Source organism: Taurulus bubalis, assembly GCF_910589615.1.
Source record: "Taurulus bubalis genome assembly, chromosome: 4".
NCBI classification, from domain to species: Eukaryota; Metazoa; Chordata; class Actinopteri; order Perciformes; family Cottidae; genus Taurulus; species Taurulus bubalis.
The window spans coordinates 14,235,053-14,257,539 of record NC_136592.1 but is presented as its reverse complement, the minus strand read 5'-3'; the positions used below and the strand labels follow the sequence as shown (position 1 = coordinate 14,257,539).

At 41.2% G+C, this 22,487-nt stretch overlaps 2 protein-coding genes across 8 annotated transcripts; one reads left to right on the top strand and one right to left on the bottom strand.

Annotated features, from left to right (window-relative positions):
- Window positions 1-4: 4 nt before the first annotated feature.
- On the top strand, window positions 5-16,986 carry usp47 (ubiquitin specific peptidase 47; the record flags this gene model as incomplete). 7 transcript variants are annotated; one of them, XM_079217106.1, is made up of 29 exons in its annotated part: window positions 5-49; window positions 3,215-3,271; window positions 4,493-4,687; window positions 6,130-6,246; window positions 6,335-6,488; window positions 6,591-6,687; window positions 6,778-6,923; window positions 7,048-7,127; window positions 8,208-8,357; window positions 8,554-8,649; window positions 8,736-8,888; window positions 9,073-9,240; window positions 9,982-10,113; window positions 10,301-10,377; window positions 10,601-10,656; window positions 10,912-11,024; window positions 11,136-11,237; window positions 11,354-11,561; window positions 11,833-11,948; window positions 12,364-12,483; window positions 12,620-13,418; window positions 13,648-13,823; window positions 13,910-13,990; window positions 14,097-14,212; window positions 14,365-14,483; window positions 14,782-14,912; window positions 15,133-15,180; window positions 15,292-15,422; window positions 15,608-16,986. In XM_079217106.1, the coding sequence occupies 29 exons, from the start codon at window positions 5-7 to the stop codon at window positions 15,780-15,782; spliced, it is 4,158 nt and encodes a 1,385-aa protein (XP_079073232.1). In that variant the 3' UTR covers window positions 15,783-16,986. The 7 variants fall into 7 exon arrangements, with proteins under 7 accessions (XP_079073232.1, XP_079073233.1, XP_079073234.1 ...); XM_079217107.1 differs by lacking the exon at window positions 3,215-3,271 and having other exon boundaries at window positions 9,073-9,231; XM_079217108.1 differs by lacking the exon at window positions 3,215-3,271.
- Window positions 16,987-17,088: 102 nt separating this feature from the next.
- dkk3a (dickkopf WNT signaling pathway inhibitor 3a) lies at window positions 17,089-22,210 on the bottom strand (the record flags this gene model as incomplete). The annotated part of the gene is made up of 8 exons (XM_079217529.1): window positions 17,089-18,576; window positions 18,663-18,819; window positions 18,915-19,059; window positions 20,021-20,113; window positions 21,274-21,333; window positions 21,416-21,535; window positions 21,785-22,048; window positions 22,157-22,210. The coding sequence occupies 8 exons, from the start codon at window positions 22,208-22,210 to the stop codon at window positions 18,489-18,491; spliced, it is 981 nt and encodes a 326-aa protein (XP_079073655.1). The 3' UTR covers window positions 17,089-18,488.
- Window positions 22,211-22,487: the final 277 nt, after the last annotated feature.

The window sequence follows — 22,487 nt, the reverse complement described above, 5'->3', positions numbered from 1 at the left end:
ACGAATGGAAATGGTGCCTAACGAGGAGAACCAGTTTGTGCCCAAAGAGGTGAGGTGATCGAGAACCCTGCCCGTGTTGAGTACCCGACCTCCGGACGTTAGCTGTCAACCTGATAGACCTCGGTCATTCATGACGGCGACACTTTAGCACCACTTTGGGGTGTTGGACGTTGTTGCATCACGTCGAGGCTAACTCCGCTAACAGCAGCCGTTAGCCAAACACGACTCGGCCTGTCGTGACGCGGAGAACAGCGCTAAGCTAACAGCAGTTAGCGGCTAGTTTATAGCTCAAACTAAGTGAGTTTAGGACGGCAGCTAAAGCTTTAGCGTGGTATCATTGGGTTACCTTTATGATCATCGAGAACACACGAGTGGTTCAATTGTTGCGGTTGACATTGGATTCTCCCCAAAATTGAGCCGACATTAGCGCAGCTCGTGGAGTAAAGCCGTGAGCTCGTTAGGTGAATGGCATCTTTGGCTCCAGATAATCTAGTCGCTCCATGTTTTTGAAGTTGCTAAACACGCATGCAAATATATCCGTCGCTCCACCGGACTGCCAAAGCAACGCTGACTATTAGTTGACATAAACGTCACTCTGATTCAGTCTTCGAGTGTGCAGATTGTTTACATTATAACTTGTAGCCTCGCTGTTAACGTTAGCATAACATTAGCTCGTGAAATGAGCAAGCTAACGCTAATGTTAGCGGATCTGACTGGCGGCGATGCAGCTGCGTGTCACACAACAGTGACGTTCATGTTGTTTGGGTGTCCCTAATGTTCCTATTGTGACGTCCTTGATCAAGTTACTTGGCTTGTTTGTCTCGGTGGTTAGCTTCGTACGGTATGATGAAACCATAGTCTCTTAAGCTACGATGGTGCTACGTTCTCATGCTTTCCATCCATGTAGAACATGAAGGGCTGTAGCTTCTGTCAGCTTCATTCATGTTTACCAGATGGTGTAATGGTTGCTGACATGTTTGCGCAGGAACAGTGTGATTTTTAAACCTAAAAACGTCCGACAGGATAACGTTACTATTGGCATGGCAGTCATATTCACAGGGCTCTCAAGTTTTTAAGACAGGTAAGAGTGACATATCCTCCTCTAGCTTTATTTTCATTGGTTGCTGGATTACATTTCACCCAGATACAACAGATACGTTTTTCTGATTGGCTATTCGTGTATCCCATTTCTTTTTTTTTTTTGATTGGCACGGAATTCGGGGGAGACGTGCTTGATTCCTCCATGGTGAGGGCAGCGCGACCAGGTCATGTTTGTGCGCTGCGGCACATTAAATAGCCTAGAGTTTTTTTTCAGCGTGAGAAATACGATGTGTGGCGGGAGGGCGTGATTTAAGACCGAAATGCGTGACAGTCACGCTCAATGCGTGACACTTGAGAGCCCTGTATTCATGTGTTGTGTTGTTCTCACCTAGCTTAGGTTGCATCTATTGGGTTGCTACACGTTATCTGTTGTCCCTAGATGGAGGTTTTTATATGACTGCATCTACGTCAGAGGCAGGGTCATACGTCAAGCTTAGGACGTCACTCGTTGATGTGGCTGGTGGGACAATTAGGTTTGATCCGTACACTGAACACTTATTCAATTTCAGTATGTTTCATAGTAATCGTGTAGTCTTTAGTTATACACTTACTCATTGATTATGGATATAATCTAATTAAATTCTGCAGTAAAAGTATTGTTTTACATAAAGAAGAAGAAAATGGGTTCAGGTTGTGTGGAGGAAATAGGTTTAATTACTTAGAATTTTTCTCAAATCACAGTTGACTGGTAGAACAATGTTAAGATAGTGAAAAGTAGAGTTATGTCCTTTAGTCTACATTAGTATCTAAATATTTCATTTTGAGGTACATACATACATACATACAAATTGTGTATGCAAGGTGAAGCCCCATTGTTTTTTACATTTAACTGTCACACAGACTGGGGTGAAGCCTATTCTTGGAGCTTTAACAGCAATTTGCCTGTAGTTAATTGTTTTTTCTTAACAAGATAATTAAATCAGCTGATCATTTACATGCATCAGACTATCCTTTCGTTTTGTAGACATGCTGGTAGGACAGGAAAATAAAACCTAGAGAAATGGCACCTCCAGTACTTTAGTTTCGTTACTGAAATCGATGGCCAGTTACATTTAATTATCTTATGTTGTGGAAGAAAACATGATCTCAAGTGTAGGTCATTTAAGCTGCAGTTTTGTGTTTGAAGTTGGAAGGCAGCGGCGGTGTGATGTTCTGGGATACCAGAGATCACCCGGTGCTCTCTGTTGATGCCATGGGCCCAATTAAATGAAATACTTGTGACGGACGAGATACACACTCACACATGAATGGCTTTGTGTTTGTGATGGAATTAAAATGATGTTGAACAAATATTAGCATATGCTCTGGCATAACAAGAACACCATATCAATCATTTTGGATTTAGAATGCATCTTGACTTCTGCTATACATAAAATTTCACTGCCAGGCTGCCAATGGTCTCTAAACAAATCAGCAATTTGAGGTCGCTAATTTATTTAGTTTAGCCAGGTAAAAAAAATACAAAGATTTAACAGAACATTCTGTACTGACATTCAAATGTGCATTATCAACTTTGTTGCCTCTTTTGTCTTTTTCACTGCTGTCAACGGGGAGTGCAACTACAGATTTACCAGCCACTGTCACCACCAAAACCATTTTTGGGATATTGTAGTTGATCCAAATGGTGTCTGGTTACTTGCCAAAGTAATGTTCTATCAACGATCCATTGAATAAGACTATTGGCTATTGTTCACTTCCTCGCATCTCTGCTCTGTTTTAAGGTTTTCTGTGTGTACCATGTGCAGTCGTTACATTACATTGTATTTATAGGATTTTATAGTTAGTGACATTTTACACCATTGTAGCCTGCCATTATTTTTGTGCCATTTAGAATGAGTTACAGCTGTAAATAAATACTGCTGGTGCTTTGCAGTACCTGTGGCTTTATGTCAGCAGCTTGTGATTATATCCACGGTAAAAATAACTTTTAATCTCATAATACACTTGTAGTATTATTACTTGTATTGTCATCAGCCAAGAGGTTGATTTGCCAGATAAACAATACTAGGTATGAGCCTGCAAGCCTGAAATTTAGACTGAAGTTTTACCACATACGTCATTGTTGTTTGTTTTAAGTTGTGTTCCACTCAAACTATCTCCATTGTATCATTAGGGTGTGTTTTGGAGTTGCAGACAAAGTATTTTTGATGAGATCAAGAGGATTTCTCAGGTAGCCTTGCCTTGTGTTTGGTATGGGAGAGAGACAATGCATGGCGTTAATAGATGCATGAAGCAGCACCTTAATGATATTCTTCTTCAGGAGTCGGCTTTGCAAAAAACTGCTTTATCAAACATAAAAGACATGCAATAATACAATGATAATACAAGACAAATACCCATATCAACACGTTACAATTTTATCATTGTTTAGTAATTTTATGAACCAAACATTGTTTCGTTAATCATCAATTCCTGAGGATAAGGAAGCTGGCCCTGCATCATCTTCGCATGCTTAGTACATTAGCACTTAAGTACATTTTTCTTCCGGTTTTATCTCCTTTTGTTTTCCGTCTGCAGATCATTTCAGTCTAAATAACAGTAACCGTACATAAACCAAAAAGAAAATAAACTATGGGGGTTGTTCAGATGACAAAATTACTTGCTGGGTCTTGAAACAATGTGTGTGTTATACAGTAAAATGAAGCATGTGTCAGTCAGCTATTGCATGGATTTCGTTGTTGTTTTTGCGATCGATTGTGGACAGTTTGGGAGAAATTTGATAACCTGTCCAGGTTTTTATGTTTTGAAAATGTGTAAGGAAAGATCAGTGACTAGGCTTGTCCAGTCAAATGTAGGTTTCCTGCTGACGTGCCAGTGAATGCTATCTATCTATCTATCTATCTATCTATCTATCTATCTATCTATCTATCTATCTATCTATCTATCTATCTATCTCAATCAATCATGATTTGTACAGCCGACTTGATAAGGGATCCTTCTTAAGCAAATTCCTTTCAAGCCGTTACTAGTTGTTTTTAGTTTTCTAGAACTGTAGCTTAACTTGTACCAAGTAAAGTTACATTTACTAACTGTAACGGTGACAGCCCCCATCCCATCACCATTACCAACCCCTCTCCTACACTAACACCGTGTGTGTGTGTGTGTGTGTGTGTGTGTGTGTGTGTGTGTGTGTGTGTGTGTGTGTGTGACAATAAAGTTGAATCTGAACCAAGTAGGACATATTTGTACTGAGGCGTGACATGAGAATGAGATGGTGTTTTTCTTTTCTGCACTGGTGTGTTTCTAACTGACATTTGTTGCACAGCCTTACTAACCATTTATTCCAACACTTAACTTTTCACCAGTACATGGTGCTTACTCACAAAATACAGAATGAGAATTTAGCCAATACAACATGCTGATGTTTTTCTCCGTTCTTTTTGATTTACAGATCCAGAATGCAGCCGAGGAGCCCAGAGTGCTGTGTATCATACAGGACATCACCAGTGCAAAGACGATCAATGAGAGGCTGACCCTCAACCTGCCGGCTTCCACCACCCTCTCCAAACTCTATGAAGACGTTGCCCACAAAGCGAGATATGTGAAAGCCACTTTTGACCTTGTTTGGGGAAATACACCGGACATGGTAAGGAAATGAATTAACCCAGACAGTGACTTTTATGGTGATGAGGTGGTTCCCTTTAACACTGATCTGAAGGCTTTAGCCTTTGTCTTTATCTTTTTACCTGTTTTCGTATATTGTACACCCTTCTGTCTGCTTCTCTCTAAAGTCGCTGTTTTTAAAAAATTAGATCATATTTCTGCAGGTAGGGCAGTAAGGGATAGTGTTGGCTCCATGATATCTCTGCCAGCTCTATGGCGTAACTGCATCGAAGGGTCAGTTGGCCTAAAAATAATTAATACATTTTTAAGTTATTGTTTTGGTTGACGTAGTTGAGTTTAGGTTAAGTAAAGTACAAGTGAACTCTAGTGAGATTGATTACATTATTTATATTTGCAGTTGCTGTTCACTTATTCTCCGCTCAAAATAAGTTTACGTCAAGATTTATTGCCCCGGCCACTTCGACATTGGGAAGGCTATCCCCAAACCATGACTTTAATCAAGCTGATGGTGGTAGAGATATGGTTTCAGTGTTCACACATCAGTTTGCCATACTATTGTTCTTTGCTACGAAGAAGACAAAGTGTGTAAGAACAGTGTTTTAATCACCCGAGTTGGAAGCAATCTGTTGCTGTAGTGATGCGAGGGTCAGATTGTAATATCGTCAATCCCTCGAGCCGTTAAAAGAGCTAATCCGCACCACCAAACCCGGGAAAATATCAACTACCTAAATCACTGACTTGATACATTAGAGTGGATAGTAGGTGAGCACAATTGTCAGGACTGAGGACCATGTGTCTGTGCGATTCTGTGTGCGTGTCTGTGTCTGTCTGACTGAGAGGTGTAGAGATGGACTATTTGCACACAATGTTTCTGTAAATTATTGATAACTAATACACAGCCACCACTGTCTAACTCTACAAATAGTGTAATACTTATAATAATCGTGTAGCCTTATCTTTAAGTGCAAGTGGACAGAAATACCCGAATTAAACAGAATTAATACAAAATTGTTAATTTAGAATTTAAAGGTCAACGTTATTAATGAAGCTTCCAACTATTTGGTACACCCCTACTACTTCCTTCTCTTAAATGAGCACAAGCTAATCCTGCTGTTGACTCAGGGCAAAGCCCAGGTGCTGTGTCTGTTGTTATGTCACTGAGTAGGTCAGTGGATTAAGCTACTGTATGTTTCCACTGCAGCACTTTACTTGTTGTCCTTAGCTCGCCTGGGAGAAAGACACTATTGCATATAAGCTTTGCTCACATGTTGGCTTCAAGCTACTTTCATCATATGCGTCAACACAGAGAATTTGCTGATGAAAATGAGTTCAGTGGAGATTTCAGTTTTCTCGTGAGTTCCTCCAGTTTGTCGACCTTGTTTTCAATGTTTTGTTGCTGTTTTCTGCATTTTCAAAGGATTGTTGTGTTCATGTGATTTTTGTTTTTACTGTTCCTCACTCTAGGCACCACTGGACCACAGCAGTGAGATGTCCCTCTCAGATTCTAGTTTTGAGCCTGGCGGTAAGAAGAATTTCCTCCAGCTCACAGACAAAGATGGCGAGCAGCCCCAGATTGCATCGGTAATGTGTTTTTTTCTCTACAGTCAGATTGTTTTTGGAAACTAAGGACATTTAATAAAAATGTATCTCTCTGTGTGTTTGTGTGCAGGATGAGTCGGGAACAGCAGACAGCGGTGGACTAGATGACAGTTCCCAAGAGCGGTTTATAGGGCCCCTGCCAAGAGACAGCACTACCAGCTGCAGTGGTGACTACAACAGTCCATCTTACTCTTACTCGTCCATCCTCAACAAATCGGAAACAGGTGAGGTTTTGTTACCAGCTGAATGTGTGACCTTACTCCTTTGTATACAACCCCAACGGTCCACTTACTTTTTTGTCTCTCCCTCCCCCCTCACCACTGTAGGTTACGTGGGCTTGGTCAACCAAGCTATGACCTGCTATTTGAACAGTCTTCTACAAACGCTGTTCATGACCCCGGAGTTCAGAAATGCACTCTACAAGTAAGAAACTACGCTCATAGAAATCTTTATGAAGTTTTACTTGCGAAGTACTACTTCTAAAAAATGTTGATAACTTCTGTCCAACTTCAGCTGGGAGTTTGAGGAGACTGAAGAGGATCCCGTCACCAGTATACCACACCAGTTGCAAAGGCTGTTTGTTCTGCTGCAGAATAGTAAGAAGCGGGCAATCGAGACCACTGATGTGACTCGGAGCTTCGGCTGGGACAGCAGCGAGGGTGAGTGTTTGCACACTCTTGTGACTACACTCACATGGCTTGTCTGCGCGCTTGTGTGAAATGAGAAACCATGTGCCTCTGTATCTGTACATTCAATTACTCTTTTTGTGCGCTTGTCTTTTAGCTTGGCAGCAGCATGATGTCCAGGAGCTGTGCAGGGTCATGTTTGATGCCCTGGAGCAAAAGTGGAAGCAGACAGAGCAGGTGGGAGAAAGCTAAATGTTTTTCCGAAAGATTAATTCTAAATTAATAAAATCCCTCCCCCACCCCACAATTAAAACAAAAGGCCTTTAGAACTTTTGGAGATCACGTGTTTTTACAGCAGCTGGTATGCGAGGCTCCTGAAATTCCAGAAAAACAATTTAAACCACTCTGAAGTGTAAATGTAAAAGTGTCAGTATAAATGTTATATTTATATTCATCTATAGTGGTGATTGAGAAACACACAAATCAAATGATGAGGAAATAAAATATTGTATTTTAATTTATAACAAAAACATTATTAGTTTTATTCATGTATTATAAACTGCTTAAAGCTAGCGTTAGGAAGTTGAACAGGTCATCACTATTTATTCAAGGTTCTCGCCAAAAACTACATTTAAGATTTAGGATTACATTAGAACAAATCACAACTTTATAGTTTATTGTTATAATTTAACCATATAGTTCATCGCTGCATACTCATTTGTTTACTGAACAGGGCCTAAATGCATCCTAATGTGACTGAATGAAACCTGCTGTTGTTACCGGTGCTGCCAGCGTTCCTAGCTCTCCTGCTGATTGCAATACAAATTTGTTCTTCACAATTTGGCATTCTGAAGGATCGACTAGAAAGCATTAGTTCTGATATCTTGCTCGCATATTGTTACTGAATATGGTCTGATAACGATCGGCAGTAAAACTTTATTTTCACTATGATGGTTAAGCTGTTCATCCTTAAACTCTGTGGCATACGGTGTTTTAATAAGCACTTCCTGTAAACCTATCATCGCCTGGCTTACTTAGTCTTAGATGTGATAAAATGTTTTTTTTTTCGAAAACAACATGGCTTCCTTTTGCTATGGGAAAAAAACATTGAAAGTTGTTTTTGATCTAGTTAATGTATCTATTTGTAATCCATCCAACAGTTTGGGATGACAAGTAGTGTCACACAGCAGTATTTGCACACTCATGCCTCCTTTTAGTGAGAGAATGTAGCAGGATGAGAACATTTTGCAAACAAATGCTGTATTGTTAGCAATAAATGGCTTAGAAGGCCTGACTGTCATGCTTGCATATCCTCAGGCTGACCTGATCAACCAGCTGTACCAGGGGAAACTGAAGGATTATGTCCGTTGTCTGGAGTGTGGCTATGAGAGCTGGAGGATTGATACTTACCTGGACATTCCTCTTGTGATCAGACCCTTCGGAGCCAGCCAGGCCTATGGCAGTGTGGTGTGTGGTCTCTTCTTTTAAACATTTAACACATTGGTCGCAAAGACTCAAGCAGCACTCATTCCCTCTTTGGGATTTACAATTGCATCAAGGCTGCCTTTGATTCAGTACTTGCAGCTCATTTTCATACAGTTTATGTCAATTAAGTACTTTTGGCCTGCATCTAAATGGACCTGAAATTATTTTTCTGCCACAGGAAGAGGCTTTGCATGCATTCATCCAACCAGAAACTCTGGATGGGGCCAACCAGTACTTCTGTGAACGCTGCAAAAAGAAATGTGACGCCCGAAAGGTGAGCACACGGAAATGTGACATGGGACTCGTGTTCAGTGAAGAAGTTGTTGACCTGTCTTCTTTGATAAACGCTTCTCTTCACAGGGCCTGAGATTTCTGCACTTCCCCTACCTGCTGACTCTACAGCTGAAGCGGTTTGACTTTGACTACACCACTATGCATCGCATCAAGCTGAATGACCGCATGACTTTCCCTGAGGAGCTTGACATGAGTCCATTCATCGATGTGGAAGATGAGGTGAGAGAGGAAATGGCTGCACTTGCTTCCATCACTATTTCTGATTTACATCAGATTAATACATCACTTGCTCACTTGCTACGTTTGGATAAAGAAATATGTAAAGCCCCCCACTTTCATTTGTTTTTTTTTCATCATCAATTAATCTCCTCGATTATTGTTTTTGAAATGGCCTCCTCTCTAGAAATCGCCTCAGACAGAGAGCTGCACTGACAGCGGAGCAGAGAATGAAGGCAGTTGCCACAGCGACCAGATGAGCAATGATTTTTCCACCGATGATTGTGTGGATGAAGGCATCTGCTTGGACAGCACCGGCAGCACAGAGAAGGTTTTGAAGCCAAAGGTACTGATTGTGGATGCTCACTATAGATAGTGTTGATTGTTGTTAATATTATTTGTTACTTAACTTTGATTCAATTCAATTTATTTTTATAGCCCAAAATCATAAATTTGCTTCAGAAGGTTTTACAATCTGTACAGCACACGACAGCCTCTGTACCAGAACCCTCGCTCGGAACTGGAAAAACTTGCTTTGTGTGAAGTGCATATAACTACGGGTGTCCTGATCAAGCTTTTAGGCCGTGATCGGGTCCTTTCCATTTTGGGTATCTGCATATACCGAGTCCGATCCAATACTTATATTTACCTGAATGTAATTTTATATGATATGGCACATTGAAACAGGCATAGCCTTCTAAATTTGGCCCACTTTTCTTTTCTGAGCTATTTGATTCAAATACTGAACATTCTGATTTTAAATACTATAAAGTTGATTGCTTTATGTTGAAAGGATATTGATGAAAGCTTAACTGGGAGAATTTGTTGCGATCAGCCTAAAGATAAAACCTTTTTCAGACATTTTTTTCCCTGTGCAAGATAAATAAAATGTCTTCATCAGTGTTCAGTCAGTGTTGCTTTAATGATGTGACTCTAGCTCTGCAAATATAGCATATCTTGACCTTATATCTTGCCATTGCAACTGCAGTTTCATTGGTTGATGTCCCTGTTGTCAACATTAGTTGCGTGGATGTTGCAGAATACACCTTGGTTGTTGCTTTTTATATGAACAACTAGATGTTCTGTCTCTTCTCAGAGCTTGCCGACCTTTGAGCTGTTCTCCGTCATGGTCCATTCTGGGAGCGCTGCAGGTGGTCACTACTACGCCTGCATCAAATCCTTCAGTGATGGCCAGTGGTACAGCTTCAACGATCAGCACGTTAGCAAGGTCAGCCTTCCCCTTGAGTGGCTTGTTCTGTCCTCCTACAGCTTAAACGTCAGTCAGAATGACTCGGCAGAGAGATGTATCTGTGTTAGGTAGTTAGTACTAAATTAAGCAAACAATCCTAATCATCATAACATTGGTAGTGTCCGGTCAATCATTTAGTAAGTTTATGTATATATCTGTGGAGCAGATCACCCAAGAGGATATCAGGAAGACACACGGGGGGGCCTCAGGGAGCAGAGGCTATTATTCCAGTGCCTTTGCAAGGTGAGTTGTCCCTCATGTAGCACTCCACATGCTTGGGGAATACAATAATAATAAACTTGGCCTGTTTATTTAGCTGAGTTCCAAAGGAAAGTCAAGAGGGTTGTTTATTGTTCTTTCATGTTTTAGTTTTTTTAACAAGTAGATCATTTATTTGTATTTGTATCTGTATTGTCTCCATATATTCCAAAACATTAATTAACAAGTTATCTTTTTTTCTCATCAGCTCAACAAATGCATATATGCTGATTTATAGATTGAAGGATCCCTCAAAGAATGCAAGTAAGAAATGAAATATGCTATGGGTAATGCCAAAATGACTTGTGCCTTTTATGGTTGTTGATCTATTGTTCTGTAATGTGCACCACACCTGTAGAAACCACACCACTCCATCTCTTCAATGTAGCAGGCTTATGCAGATATTTTTAATATTTTGAAACATAATCTCACTCTCTCGATTACTAGGGTTGCCTTGGATGTAAAGGTCATAGAATTAGTACGCAGTTTCAATGTGAACCCTGTCTGTCCTGTCTACAGATTATTTAACTGCAGAAGAATACCCAGAGCACATAAAGAGTTTGGTTCTGAAGGAGAAAGAGTCCGAAGAGCAAGAAAAGCGACAGCGGGAGATTGAACGCAACACTTGCAAGGTAGATTGGTTCAAGGTCTATTGTTTTGCTTCGGAATGAGGATCAGTTGACGAGTTGCCTCTCTTGTAAAACAACTTTAACTATTATTGCTCTCTTGTGTTTTACCTCCAGATAAAGCTTTTCTGCATGCATCCTGTAAAGATGATGACAGAGAGCAAGCTGGAAGTACACAAGGACAAAACTCTTAAAGAAGCAACAGAAATGGCCTACAAGGTTTGTTGGTTCATGATTTGTCTTCACCGTCTGATTTTCCAGCAACATAACTAATCAGTGTAATACTTTTCAGCAGCTGACCTTTGATTGATACAACTGTATGTTCTGTACCTCAGATGATGGAGCTGGAGGGAATAGTGTCTCTGGACTGCTGCCGCTTGGTAAAGTACGATGAGTTCCACGAGTACCTGGAACGCTCTTATGAAGGTGAGGAGGACACACCGATGGGTCTGCTGCTGGGAGGAATCAAGTCCTCGTATATGTTCGACCTCCTGCTCGAGACCCGCAAACCAGAGCAAGTGTTCCAGCCTTACAAACCTGGAGGTCAGTGGCCTGCTACTGTTGAGTCATACTCATCTTGTGTCACATAGTGTGGTACTTAGTGCAACACAAGTATTTGTGAGTAATTACTTCTGCTCTATTGTCTCATAAATCCCATGATTCATGATTATGTAGACTCTCTACATTATGCAGACCAACTCTGATAGTTAGCAGTTAATTGACTGTACACCAATGATGGATGTAGATTGTCAGAATACAAAGCAAATTAATGTAATAGCTGTATGTCTGTGGGTGTGTTGCTGATTCCTTTCAGAGGTGATGGTGAAGGTTCATGTTGTGAATCTGAAGAGTGAGACCACCGCCACTCCAATCAGTGTTCGGGCGTACTTGAACCAGACGATCACTGAATTCAAACAGCTTATTGCAAAGGTGTCCTACTCTCCTCCGTTCCTTCCCTGCATCATCTCTTTCTTCCACAAGTCTTTATCTTAAACATCAAAACGGATCCTTGTGAAATACAATTAGTACATTAGCTGTGAGAATGCGAGCTCAGTCCTTCAGATGTCAGCCTTAGGGGCCGATCACACCAAACGCGACTCCATTGTTTTCCTGTGGTCCTTTTTTAAATGCCGCGCTTCGTGTTTTTCTAGCGTTTTTTTAAGTTAAAATATTCTCAACTTTTAAACGCAAGACGCGGAGTCGCACAGCTCATCAATGTCCCCCGGTTGTGGACGCAGGCCCGCTCCACAGGCGCACCGGGCTGTTTTGCGATTGTGTTTTTTGAAGCGGCTGCACTTAGTTGCATCTGGTGTGATCGGCCCCTTATGTGTGCGTTTCTTCCTAGGCGACAGGGCTTTCTGCAGAAACTATGCGCGTCGTCCTGGAGCGCTGCTATAATGACCTGCGGCTCCTGTATGTTCCCAACAAGACGCTGAAAGCTGAGGGGTTCTTCAGGAGTAACAAGGTCCCCACATTTTCTCACTTTTGTCCTTCCACGTGTTGCCATGGTGTTGTTAGTTTTATATCAGAAAATCTACTTGGACACTTCTAAACAAGGTTAAGCTTGAATTTGATCTGTTTCTCATTTTGCTTTTCATCAGGTTTTTGTAGAGAGCTCCGACTCGACCGATCATCAGGTTGCTTTCACTGAATCCCTTTTGTGGAAACTGTTGGATCGTCACGGGAATACGATCCGGCTCTTGGTCTTACTCCCTGAGCAGTCTCCTGGTACCTTGGCCATCAGGACTCTTTGCCAAAAAGTAGCAGGTGACTCTGATGGGCCCTTTGAGGGATCAAAGGATAACAGGACATCTGTAGAGTCAATCCTCAAGGAGAGCACAGAAAAGTTAAAGAATCTGTCTCTGCAGCAGCAGGGCTCCAGCACCAGTGACAGTCAGAAAAGCTCTGACGCCAGCGACTTTGAACATATCGAATCCCCGTCCCAAGAGGCTGACTCAAACTCTTCGCTCTGTGTGACTGCAGACAACAGAGAGTTAGAGAACCGGATCACGGCCACAGCTGGGGGCAGCAGCGGCGCCTCCTCTGACCCCGAGAACCAATTTGCCTGTGAGGAGCGCTCGGACTCTGAGGTGAACAATGACCGCAGCACCAGCTCAGTGGACAGCGATATCCTGAGCTCCAGCCACAGCAGTGACACACTGTGCAATGCAGACAGCACACCCATACAGCTGGCCAACGGCTTGGACTCGCACAGCATCACAAGTAGCCGTCGCTCCAAAGCCCATGAGGGCAAAAAAGAGACCTGGGACACTGCTGAGGAAGACTCTGGAACAGACAGCGAGTATGATGACAATGGGAAGAGCAAGGCAGAACAGCATTACCTGTACTTTAGAGCAGAGCCTTGTTCTCAAGATGACTCCTCATCGGATGCACAAAAATGTATGAACCTTCTATTAATGATGCAGTTTAAAGGATTAATCATTCTTAAGTCGGATAAACTAGTTTAAATGATCAGAGCCTGGCATAATGACTAGTTTTGTGCAGAACGAGATTGTATTTGCATTGACAGCAATGTGCAAAGTGAAATCTGTTCATAAGTGTTTCTTTCCTCAAGGGGGCATGAAATGTGACCGACTGTTTAATTGTTGTTTATTCTGATCTGATCCAGGTTTAGTGGTTCATGTGGACAAGAGAATAACCTTAGCAGCATTTAAACTGAAACTTGAGCCCTACGTGGGAGTCACCACCACACAGTTCAAGGTGTTTCGTGTTTATGCCAACAACCAGGAGTTTGAGAGCGTACGGCTCAATGAAACGCTCTCATCATTCTCCGATGATAACAAGGTCAGAAGCAGTTTCAGAACTGATTTGTCGGTTAGAGACCAAAATTGTGCCAATACTTGACTTGTACATTTTATTGCTTCCCATAGATAACTATTCGATTAGGAAGAGCACTGAAAAAGGGTGAATACAGAGTGAAAGTGTATCAACTACTAGTGAATGAACCAGAGGTAAGAACTGTCACATGCTCCAGAAGATTGTTGCCGAATGACCTGACTAAGTCGCAGAACATTGTAGTCACAAATATTGACAATGTGTCCATGTTGTGTTTCCCAGCCCTGCAAGTTCCTTGTGGATACGGTGTTTGCCAAGGGCATGACTGTCAGACAGTCTAAAGAGGAGCTGCTCCCTCAGTTGAAAGAGCATTGCAAGCTTGACCTCAGCATTGACAGGTGAGACTTTGTTACTACACATTGTTTAACGAAACATGAAAAGGTCTAGGTGTTTATCAACTGTGTGTGTGTGTGTGTGTGTGTGTGTGTGTGTGTGTGTGTGTGTGTGTGTGTGTGTGTGTGTGTGTGTGTGTGTGTGTGTGTGTGTTTAGTATTCGTCTCAGGAAAAAGACGTGGAAGAACCCAGGCACGGTGTTTCTGGACTATCATGTCTATGAAGAAGACATCAGCATCTCCTCCAACTGGGAAGTTTTCCTGGAAGTTCTCAATGGTAACACTCATTCTGCTGTTTCTTTCAAACTAGTTACAATGTGTTATTTTATAATAAATACAAAATTTGTGCCATGTAACTAAGCCACTTTTTCACTTTGAGACTTGAGGAAATGTCACAAAGATGAAATTATTACTTGATTATAATTCTTGTCGGAAACCCAGAACATGAAGTTGGGAGTGGATAAAAATTAGTACCAGAGAGCAGAGAAACGTGTTCTTTCTCCAGATAAAATAATAATGTACTTGCTCTGGTATATTGGTACATGGTATATGGTCTGCTATGATCTGTTTCGCAGAACCGGAGAAGATGAAGTCCATGTCGCAGCTGGCTATCCTGACCCGGAGATGGAGCCCCACTACAATGAAGCTGGGGCCCTTCCAGGAAGTTATTCTGGAGAGCAGCAGTGTAGAAGAACTCAAGGAGAAGGTATGTCTGTGTAGTCTTTTCACTGTTTGTTTCATAATGTATTCTTATCAAAGGTTAAATTTTTTACCTTCTGTCATCTGGGTCAACTAACAATGAACACCAAAATGCAGGAAACACAGCACAGATAAATACACAAAGCTATGTTTGATAATATTGTTGAAATCAATTGCTTGATCAACAAATGGTCATCCGCCTTGTTTTTTTTTTCCTCCGTTTGCAGCTTAGTGAAATGAGCAATATTCCTCTCGAAAACCTGGAGTTTGCAAAGGTATGTGAGATGCAGTGCTTCACACAGGACACATCATTTTTCTTCTAATGTTTCTTTAATCTCCCATCTTCTAAACTGTTGACTGAGAATCCATCTGTCTGTTCTGTGCAGGGTCGGGGAACATTTCCTTGTGATATTTCTGTGTTGGAGATCCATCAGGATCTGGAGTGGAACCCTAAGGTGTCGACTCTTAACGTGTGGCCTCTGTACATCTGTGACGACGGAGCTGTGGTATTCTACAGGTAAAATAATTACAGTCCACCTTCAAGTACCATTTGATGTTTCTTTTCCAGTCCACAGACACAATATGGTGTCAATCAGTAATAACTTACTAGATTTGAGTTGTGAGCACACGTTGCTTAACCATTACCTGGTGACTTGAGACAGGCGGTCACTTGAGATTAACGTTACTGTGGCGTTTGTGCAGGGACAGCACAGAGGAGCCTATGGAGCTGTCGGACGAGGAGCGCAGTGAGCTGATGAAGAAGGAGAGCAGTCGTCTGCTTAAGACTGGACACCGTGTCAGCTACTCGCCACGCAAGGAGAAGGCCCTCAAGATTTACCTTGACGGAGGCCCTCCCAAGGACTCAGTGCAGGACTGAGGCACTGAGCACCGCTCCTCGTTATCTGGATCGTTTGGCTGCAACCAGGCTACGGGTCTCAGTCTGAGTGTCGGGCCTGATAGTGACTTGAACATCAAGCAAAGGTGTGAGACTGACGTGCTCTCATCCTCCACTCTGAGCCCCAGGACTGGCTCAGAAACCCTATTGTGCACTATAGTGTATTGTACTGTGAAGTTTAAAGGGAAGTACAAAAGCTATTGAATACAGAAAAAAGAATCAAATACTGTAAAGACAAATCAATTGAACGTAAAAGCTCCAAAGATGGATGCAGAGATATTAGGACCGTGAAACTGGGCTAGAAAGCATCCATTCTGTCTATTAAAGTCTGCCGTCTCCTTTCACGTCGGCCTCTTTCACTCTCACTGCATTTCTCATCCTGTTTCAGGAATAGTGTTGATTCTGATTCACTGGTGACCATCTTGTAAGTCCATATGCTTGCACTCCATGAGCACTGCTCTATTGTAGACATAATTCTCATCATACATTGCTTAACTTCCTTTTAAATAGTTTAAAACCATCAGCACACACAACCAAGAACTTCTTATCCAGCCTTCCTCAGTCTCTCCTCTTCTGGCCAGGCTGAACTCACTCTCTCAGTGACTTTGACAACTTCATTCACAAGATTTGTTTCATCCAAAAAGCAACAATTAAGAACTTTCCGCTCCTTTTAATAGCCAGAGTAATGTGCTGATATGAGTTGTCCTTACTGCTACTCTTCATGCTTTATAGGAGCTTTACCTTCGTTACATCACTTCCACTAGATTTAATGATACATGGATATTGGTGGTCCTGTAATACAAAGTACAATGCAACAAAACCCAAGTAGACTATGTTAAGAATCTCCTTGTTTTGTGTTTGTTTGTTGTAGATTATTATTTCTGTGTGTGTGTCGTACGGAGCTCTCGCTGGGGTTTTGGCGCTTCTACCTGCTACTGCTTGACATACGGACACCAGAGGGTGTAGAAAGCCCAATGGACTCGTCAGTCTTCCCGGGAAACTGGTTCAAAGACTGAGTCTCAGCATCCCGGCCCCTCTGGGATCCTGATGCTGCCACCAGCTATTCACTGTAGGAATGCCAATATCTTTTTTGTTGTTGTTTTATTTCTTTGAAATTTAAATCGTCTGTGAAAATAGTAAAAGATGATTTTAGAAATTAATTAAAATGCTTTTTTTTTCTTCATAACTGCAGTTTTGTGTCACTGTAAATTAAAATGGCTTAATTTAACTCACAAATCCTACGCACCTTTTTGAGAAAAAGGGGTTTTGGTGTTTGAAAAACATTTATTTTTCCAATGGTAGGAGTTGTACAAGCTGCATGTCAGGTTTTAAGTGCTTAAGAACAGTGCAGAGATTATATTTGGCAGTTGTATGTAAGATAACATCCAGCACAAGCTATATTAACACATACACCTGGTATTGGTTTTATTCATATGCTGCTGGCGTTTTGAAATAAGTCGCATTACTGTACATGGAAGACGGAGCATATACAAACATGGGATTTTGGGGACCAATGACATGTTTGGGACCACAGAGGTGTGCAAGTTAAGATGGCGATGCAGCTGTTGAATCCACAATAGTTCCTTGACTAGTTTAAAAATTGCCCTTGAATTAAAGGTACACTATATCATTTATAGTCATTTTGTTTAATTTTCAAACGAGCTCCAAATCTTATGATGTATAATCAACAGAATAATTTAAAGTTCAATTAGTTTCGTGGAATAAACAGTTTTGTCTTAAAATACAAAATTAGACATTTGAGATTAAGTGATGCAGAATTAAGTACATGAATAAAAGAAAAAACAATACATACAAATAATATCGATCAAATAAATCGCAACATGGCACGTTGGACAGTGTTTCATCTTGCCGTGCAAATAACGTCATCGAAATGATGTGACATAAAACTGGTCTTGGCAAAAAAATACAGTACTTTGCTGGTATCGAGAAAAAACAGCTTTGTTATCAACTATTATAGGATGTCGGAGCAGCAAGAATTCAATTAGCTTTCTAGATGGCAACATGACCAAGTGTTGTAATCATTAGTAGCAGGTATTTATATGTTAACGGAATTCTCTCATGGTAGTGTTTCCTGTGGATGAATACAGGTGCAATGTTGAGGGGAGTGTTAAAAGTGATGCTGTTTAATTAATGATGCAGTACATTAAGCATGACTGTATCTGCTTTCTTTTTTCTTCCTGGTGCATAGTATTGCTGTGGGACTGCAAAGTAGGTGGTCACTTTGTTCTATTTGGGTTTTACTTTATTAGGATGATGCAGTGCTGCTACTCAGTGTGGTATCAGCTGATGATCTGTGGGATACAGGTGACAAGTTTGAACAGGGAGTAGTCAACAGATATTTAGTGTTTCAGTTAATTGTATGGCTGGAATTAGCACTAGATAAGGGTTAGAGATGCAGTATATAGTATCATAGTGTTTAGTAACACAGGACTTTGCAAATATAGTGTTTCCTGTTTTTTTACAAGTTACTTTTATAACTACATTTTCACCTCAGGTCTCAATATGCCAAATAAAATAAAATGTATTCTCATTTTTCCATGCTGTGTAGCTTTATCTCTTTGGATTAAATAGACAAACAGAAAGTGCTATTGTTCTTTGCAACAAAGCTATGGAGTCAGTGGAGATCCCTGTTGTTTACAAGGCAATGTATACAAAATCAAGCTGCGTCTAGATTATGTAGTCTATCTCTGAGTATAGACTGTCCGTCAGGTCCTCTTCACTCGAGTCCTCTCCCTTAAGGCACATGGACCCTCGCCTGTCAAAAAGCAGAGCACAGCAGGGTAGTATTGGGGATTAAAGTTAGTAAATTACATTATTTGCTTTGAAATGTACTCTCCTCACCCCAGGTGCTGGCAATGGAGATCTCCTGCACAGGGGCAATGCTTCCTGGGTCCCTCGTCCTGGATGTCCCAGGACAAGAGCTCCAACAGATGGTTGGAGGCACCAAAGCAGCGCTCGCGCTCAATGGGCTTGGCCGAGCAGACGGGGAAGAGCAGGGCTGAACACACAAACATACAGACATATTTTGCGAGAGAATGTAGAGAATCAATAAGCTCCAGCATCCTGGTCACTGAACTATGTGTTGTACTGTACCTTTATGGAAGAGACAGCAGAGGTCTGGGCTGCAGTCAGTCTGGTGTTGACAAGTGCTGCCGGCCTCTCCTTTTGTTGCATTCAGACTGCACTGACCCCAAACACACAGCTGTTCACTACAGCACTCATTATCCTTCGTGCAGGACTGAAATAATTGAAAAATAGGTTTTAATTTAATTAAAAAACACATCAGCAAAGCCATCTTTTCAGAAGATATCTTTCATCTATAGCAAAGTACGTTTGTAACACAGTCATACACACAGGTGCATTAATGACATTAATTATTCTCTAAGTGTGAAGTCTACCAACGTTTTTTGTTGTTAAATATAAATGAGATCAGCAGGTCAACTGGTCTCTGATAGTGGTGAGACAAGTTTCTGTTCATGCACACCCATATGAATTGTTCATTATGGGATATGGGCAACGGTGTTCTGGTTATTTCCATGCAGAGTATCCCAGCACGGCGCTTTTGACGAGACACAGATGCTGTCCTCTGTGTTTGTATTATCCATTTACAGTGTTCCCCTTATTTGGCAGACTGCCAGTATCTTTATCCCTTTGCATTGCTTTATACTCTGCCAAACAGAGACCAGTTCATCCAATGAAGACACTACAGAATCAGCAGTAATAAAATAAAGGAGTCTTAAATAAAGACAATGGGTGAGTCTCTAGAATGGAAGACTCTCATTACTAATGTTCATTTTGTTCTGGGTGTCCTTTGAGAGAGAGAGAGAGAGAGAGAGAGAGAGAGAGAGAGAGAGAGAGAGAGAGAGAGAGAGAGAGAGAGAGAGAGAGAGAGAGAGAGAGAGAGAGAGAGAGAGAGAGAGAGAGAGAGAGAGAGAGAGAGAGAGAGAGAGCAGTGGGAAAAGATGGGCTCTTATTTAACCTTGACACGTGCTGTTCTTTCATGTGAAGCTCATAGGACAGAGTGTTCACAAACAACACACTCCGGTTACACTTGTGGACACACTGCAATGCAGTTGAAGTGAAACCCCAGCTGGCCGGTAGTGACAGTTTGGGTATATGTATTTGACAGCAACAGCATTATAGAGAAAACTGACCAAAATAGTGCAGGCAGACATATAAAAGGGGTCGGGTTCACTCACCATATCCATTGCTTTGCAAGGCAGACACTTAGAGTTGCTTGTGTCGTAAAGGCAATAACTTCCCTTCACACAGTCCCCATCACTGATGCACCCCTAAAGACAACAAAAAGGAAGGATTACATCTCAGAACTTCATTTTTGTGTCAAAACAAATCTGGTTATCATGCAAAATAAGAATTACATTGTTTATGTTTAAAGAAGTGAGTTTCTGATGGCCTATTTACACATTTGTTTAGTAAAATATGTCAAGCAAATAAATCAGTGTTTGAAATGTCTGGCCCCCCATCTGCATATCATGTGACCTGACAGTGAATTTAAACCCCAAAGTAGAAAAAGCACAACAACTCTGGATTCAACACATATTTATGTCACAGTATTTTGGGGGGGAAATTAAACTAAATACAGTTTTAGATTGCATCAGCTTTTTTTTTGCAGATAATTAGCCAGGCAGAACATCTGCCACATATTCATGAAGAAATAGGCTTCTCCTCCAGTTTTAACTCCTGTAACTGGGACAGACTCTTGTACCAGAGACGACATGTAAACAGCTATTGACTTTCTTTAATGTGTCTAACAGGACAAAGTATATTCAAAATACAAAGTGACAAAAATTATCACAGATTAACAATATACCAAAAAAAGTATGATTCAACATGTATAATTTTGACAAGACAATTAAGGTAAATGTTTAATCTGATGTATTCATATAATCTAAACCATATAAAAGACATTATCAGAGAATGCTCTTTGATTTTTATAAAACTACATTGTGAATAACAATGTTTCTAAGTCTGTTTCTAAATCTGTGTTGCAGAAGTTTAATCCTGAAGGTGTATTCCAGTTACAAGCAGCCGAAGCACACTTCATCACTTATTTATCAACAACATTGTACAGTCATCATTTTTGATCAACCAGCCGCATTTAGCATTTCTTTAAACTTTGATTTCAAACATAGTGCAGCCCACAAGAAATAATTAGAGCTGAATGAAAATCCAAAGGCACCACACACACACACACACACACACACACACACACACACACACACACACACACACACACACACACACACATTATGCCAAGTCAGTGGCTGGAATGCTCCTGCCAGATATTATTACGTAATCTAAAGGCCTTTCCATGTGGAGAAATTCAAACTGAGCAGTCAGAGGTCATGAAAAATACAAGAATTCTGCTTCAAGATTGATGGATTCTTTCTGTCCTGTATTGAATAACATTATGTAAACAGAATAAACTTACTTGCTCAATATTGTTCCCCAGGTCACTAGAGTGGACAGATGTGGTAATGTTGTTTGTCTCCTGTGTGAAGGTAGGACATACCGGTATGTTAAATTTCATTCTCAAAGGGAAACAAAAACTGCCTCACTGTTCATTAACTCACCGGTTCTACTGAGGTGTGGACATATTCATTATCAATAACTTTATCAGAAGCAGTTTCATTGTGATGACTTGGAGGAAGGTTATTGGCATGAGGGCTGAGACTGACACTCTCGTTGTTCCTCTAGAAGAATTGGAGAGATTATTAGAGACAGATGTCAGTTAAGAGATGCATTAAGAAGTCACTCCCATATTCTAGCTCCTTCCACTGAAGCCTCCACATTTTAAAAAAAAAATATTTCTCACCAGATATATAACTATTTTAGTCTCATTAAACGAGCATCATAATACCAGCAAACCACCAAAGGGTAGTTTTCTGAAGTGAGCAGATAAATACTGCCATCTCATGTAAAAAAGCTGGATGTCTGCCTACTTGGTGAAACGCATCCTCGGGCTTCTGCTGCGGATCCTCTGGCAGCTGCTCCACTTCTACAAAGCGGTCCAGCTCCGTTTGTCCCCGAGCGGAATCATCCTCAGGGATGTGACTGAAGTCCGAGTGCACTATCTCAGGGAGGATGCCATGGCAGACCGCCGTGAGAGCCAAAACTAGCAGGGCGACCCGCGTCATGCTGCTGCTGCTGCTGCTGCTGCTGCTGCACTGTGAGGGTGTGGCGGTGATGCTGAGCAGCTGATGCGTCTCCTCACCGAGGGATCGTCACCTCAAACACGGTCATCTCCATAACATAATCTCCATAGCAGGTATAAACTCACGTTAGCTGGTTTTAAGATAATGAAAGAAACAAACCAACTCGTTTCTGAATGTCTCGTATAGGTGTTCGATCAGCTTGACGTGGACCATAACTTGCGTCTAATACATAGTGCATATTTATTTGATATTTAGTTATTTTATTCACAAGTAGTATTGTTTACTTATTCTAGTTGTTTGCTTATTTAGGTTATATAATAGGATAGCTTTTCACTTGAGTTTTCAAGTTGAGTTTAGTTATTATTATTTGGTTGTTTATTTGTGTATTAATTGGGTAACGCTGTGGGCACCTGGGGTTATATGTAGGAGTTAGCAGGTACAGGACCAGCATGCACCTGGGTAGGCCTGTGGTTGTTTATTTGCACAGGAG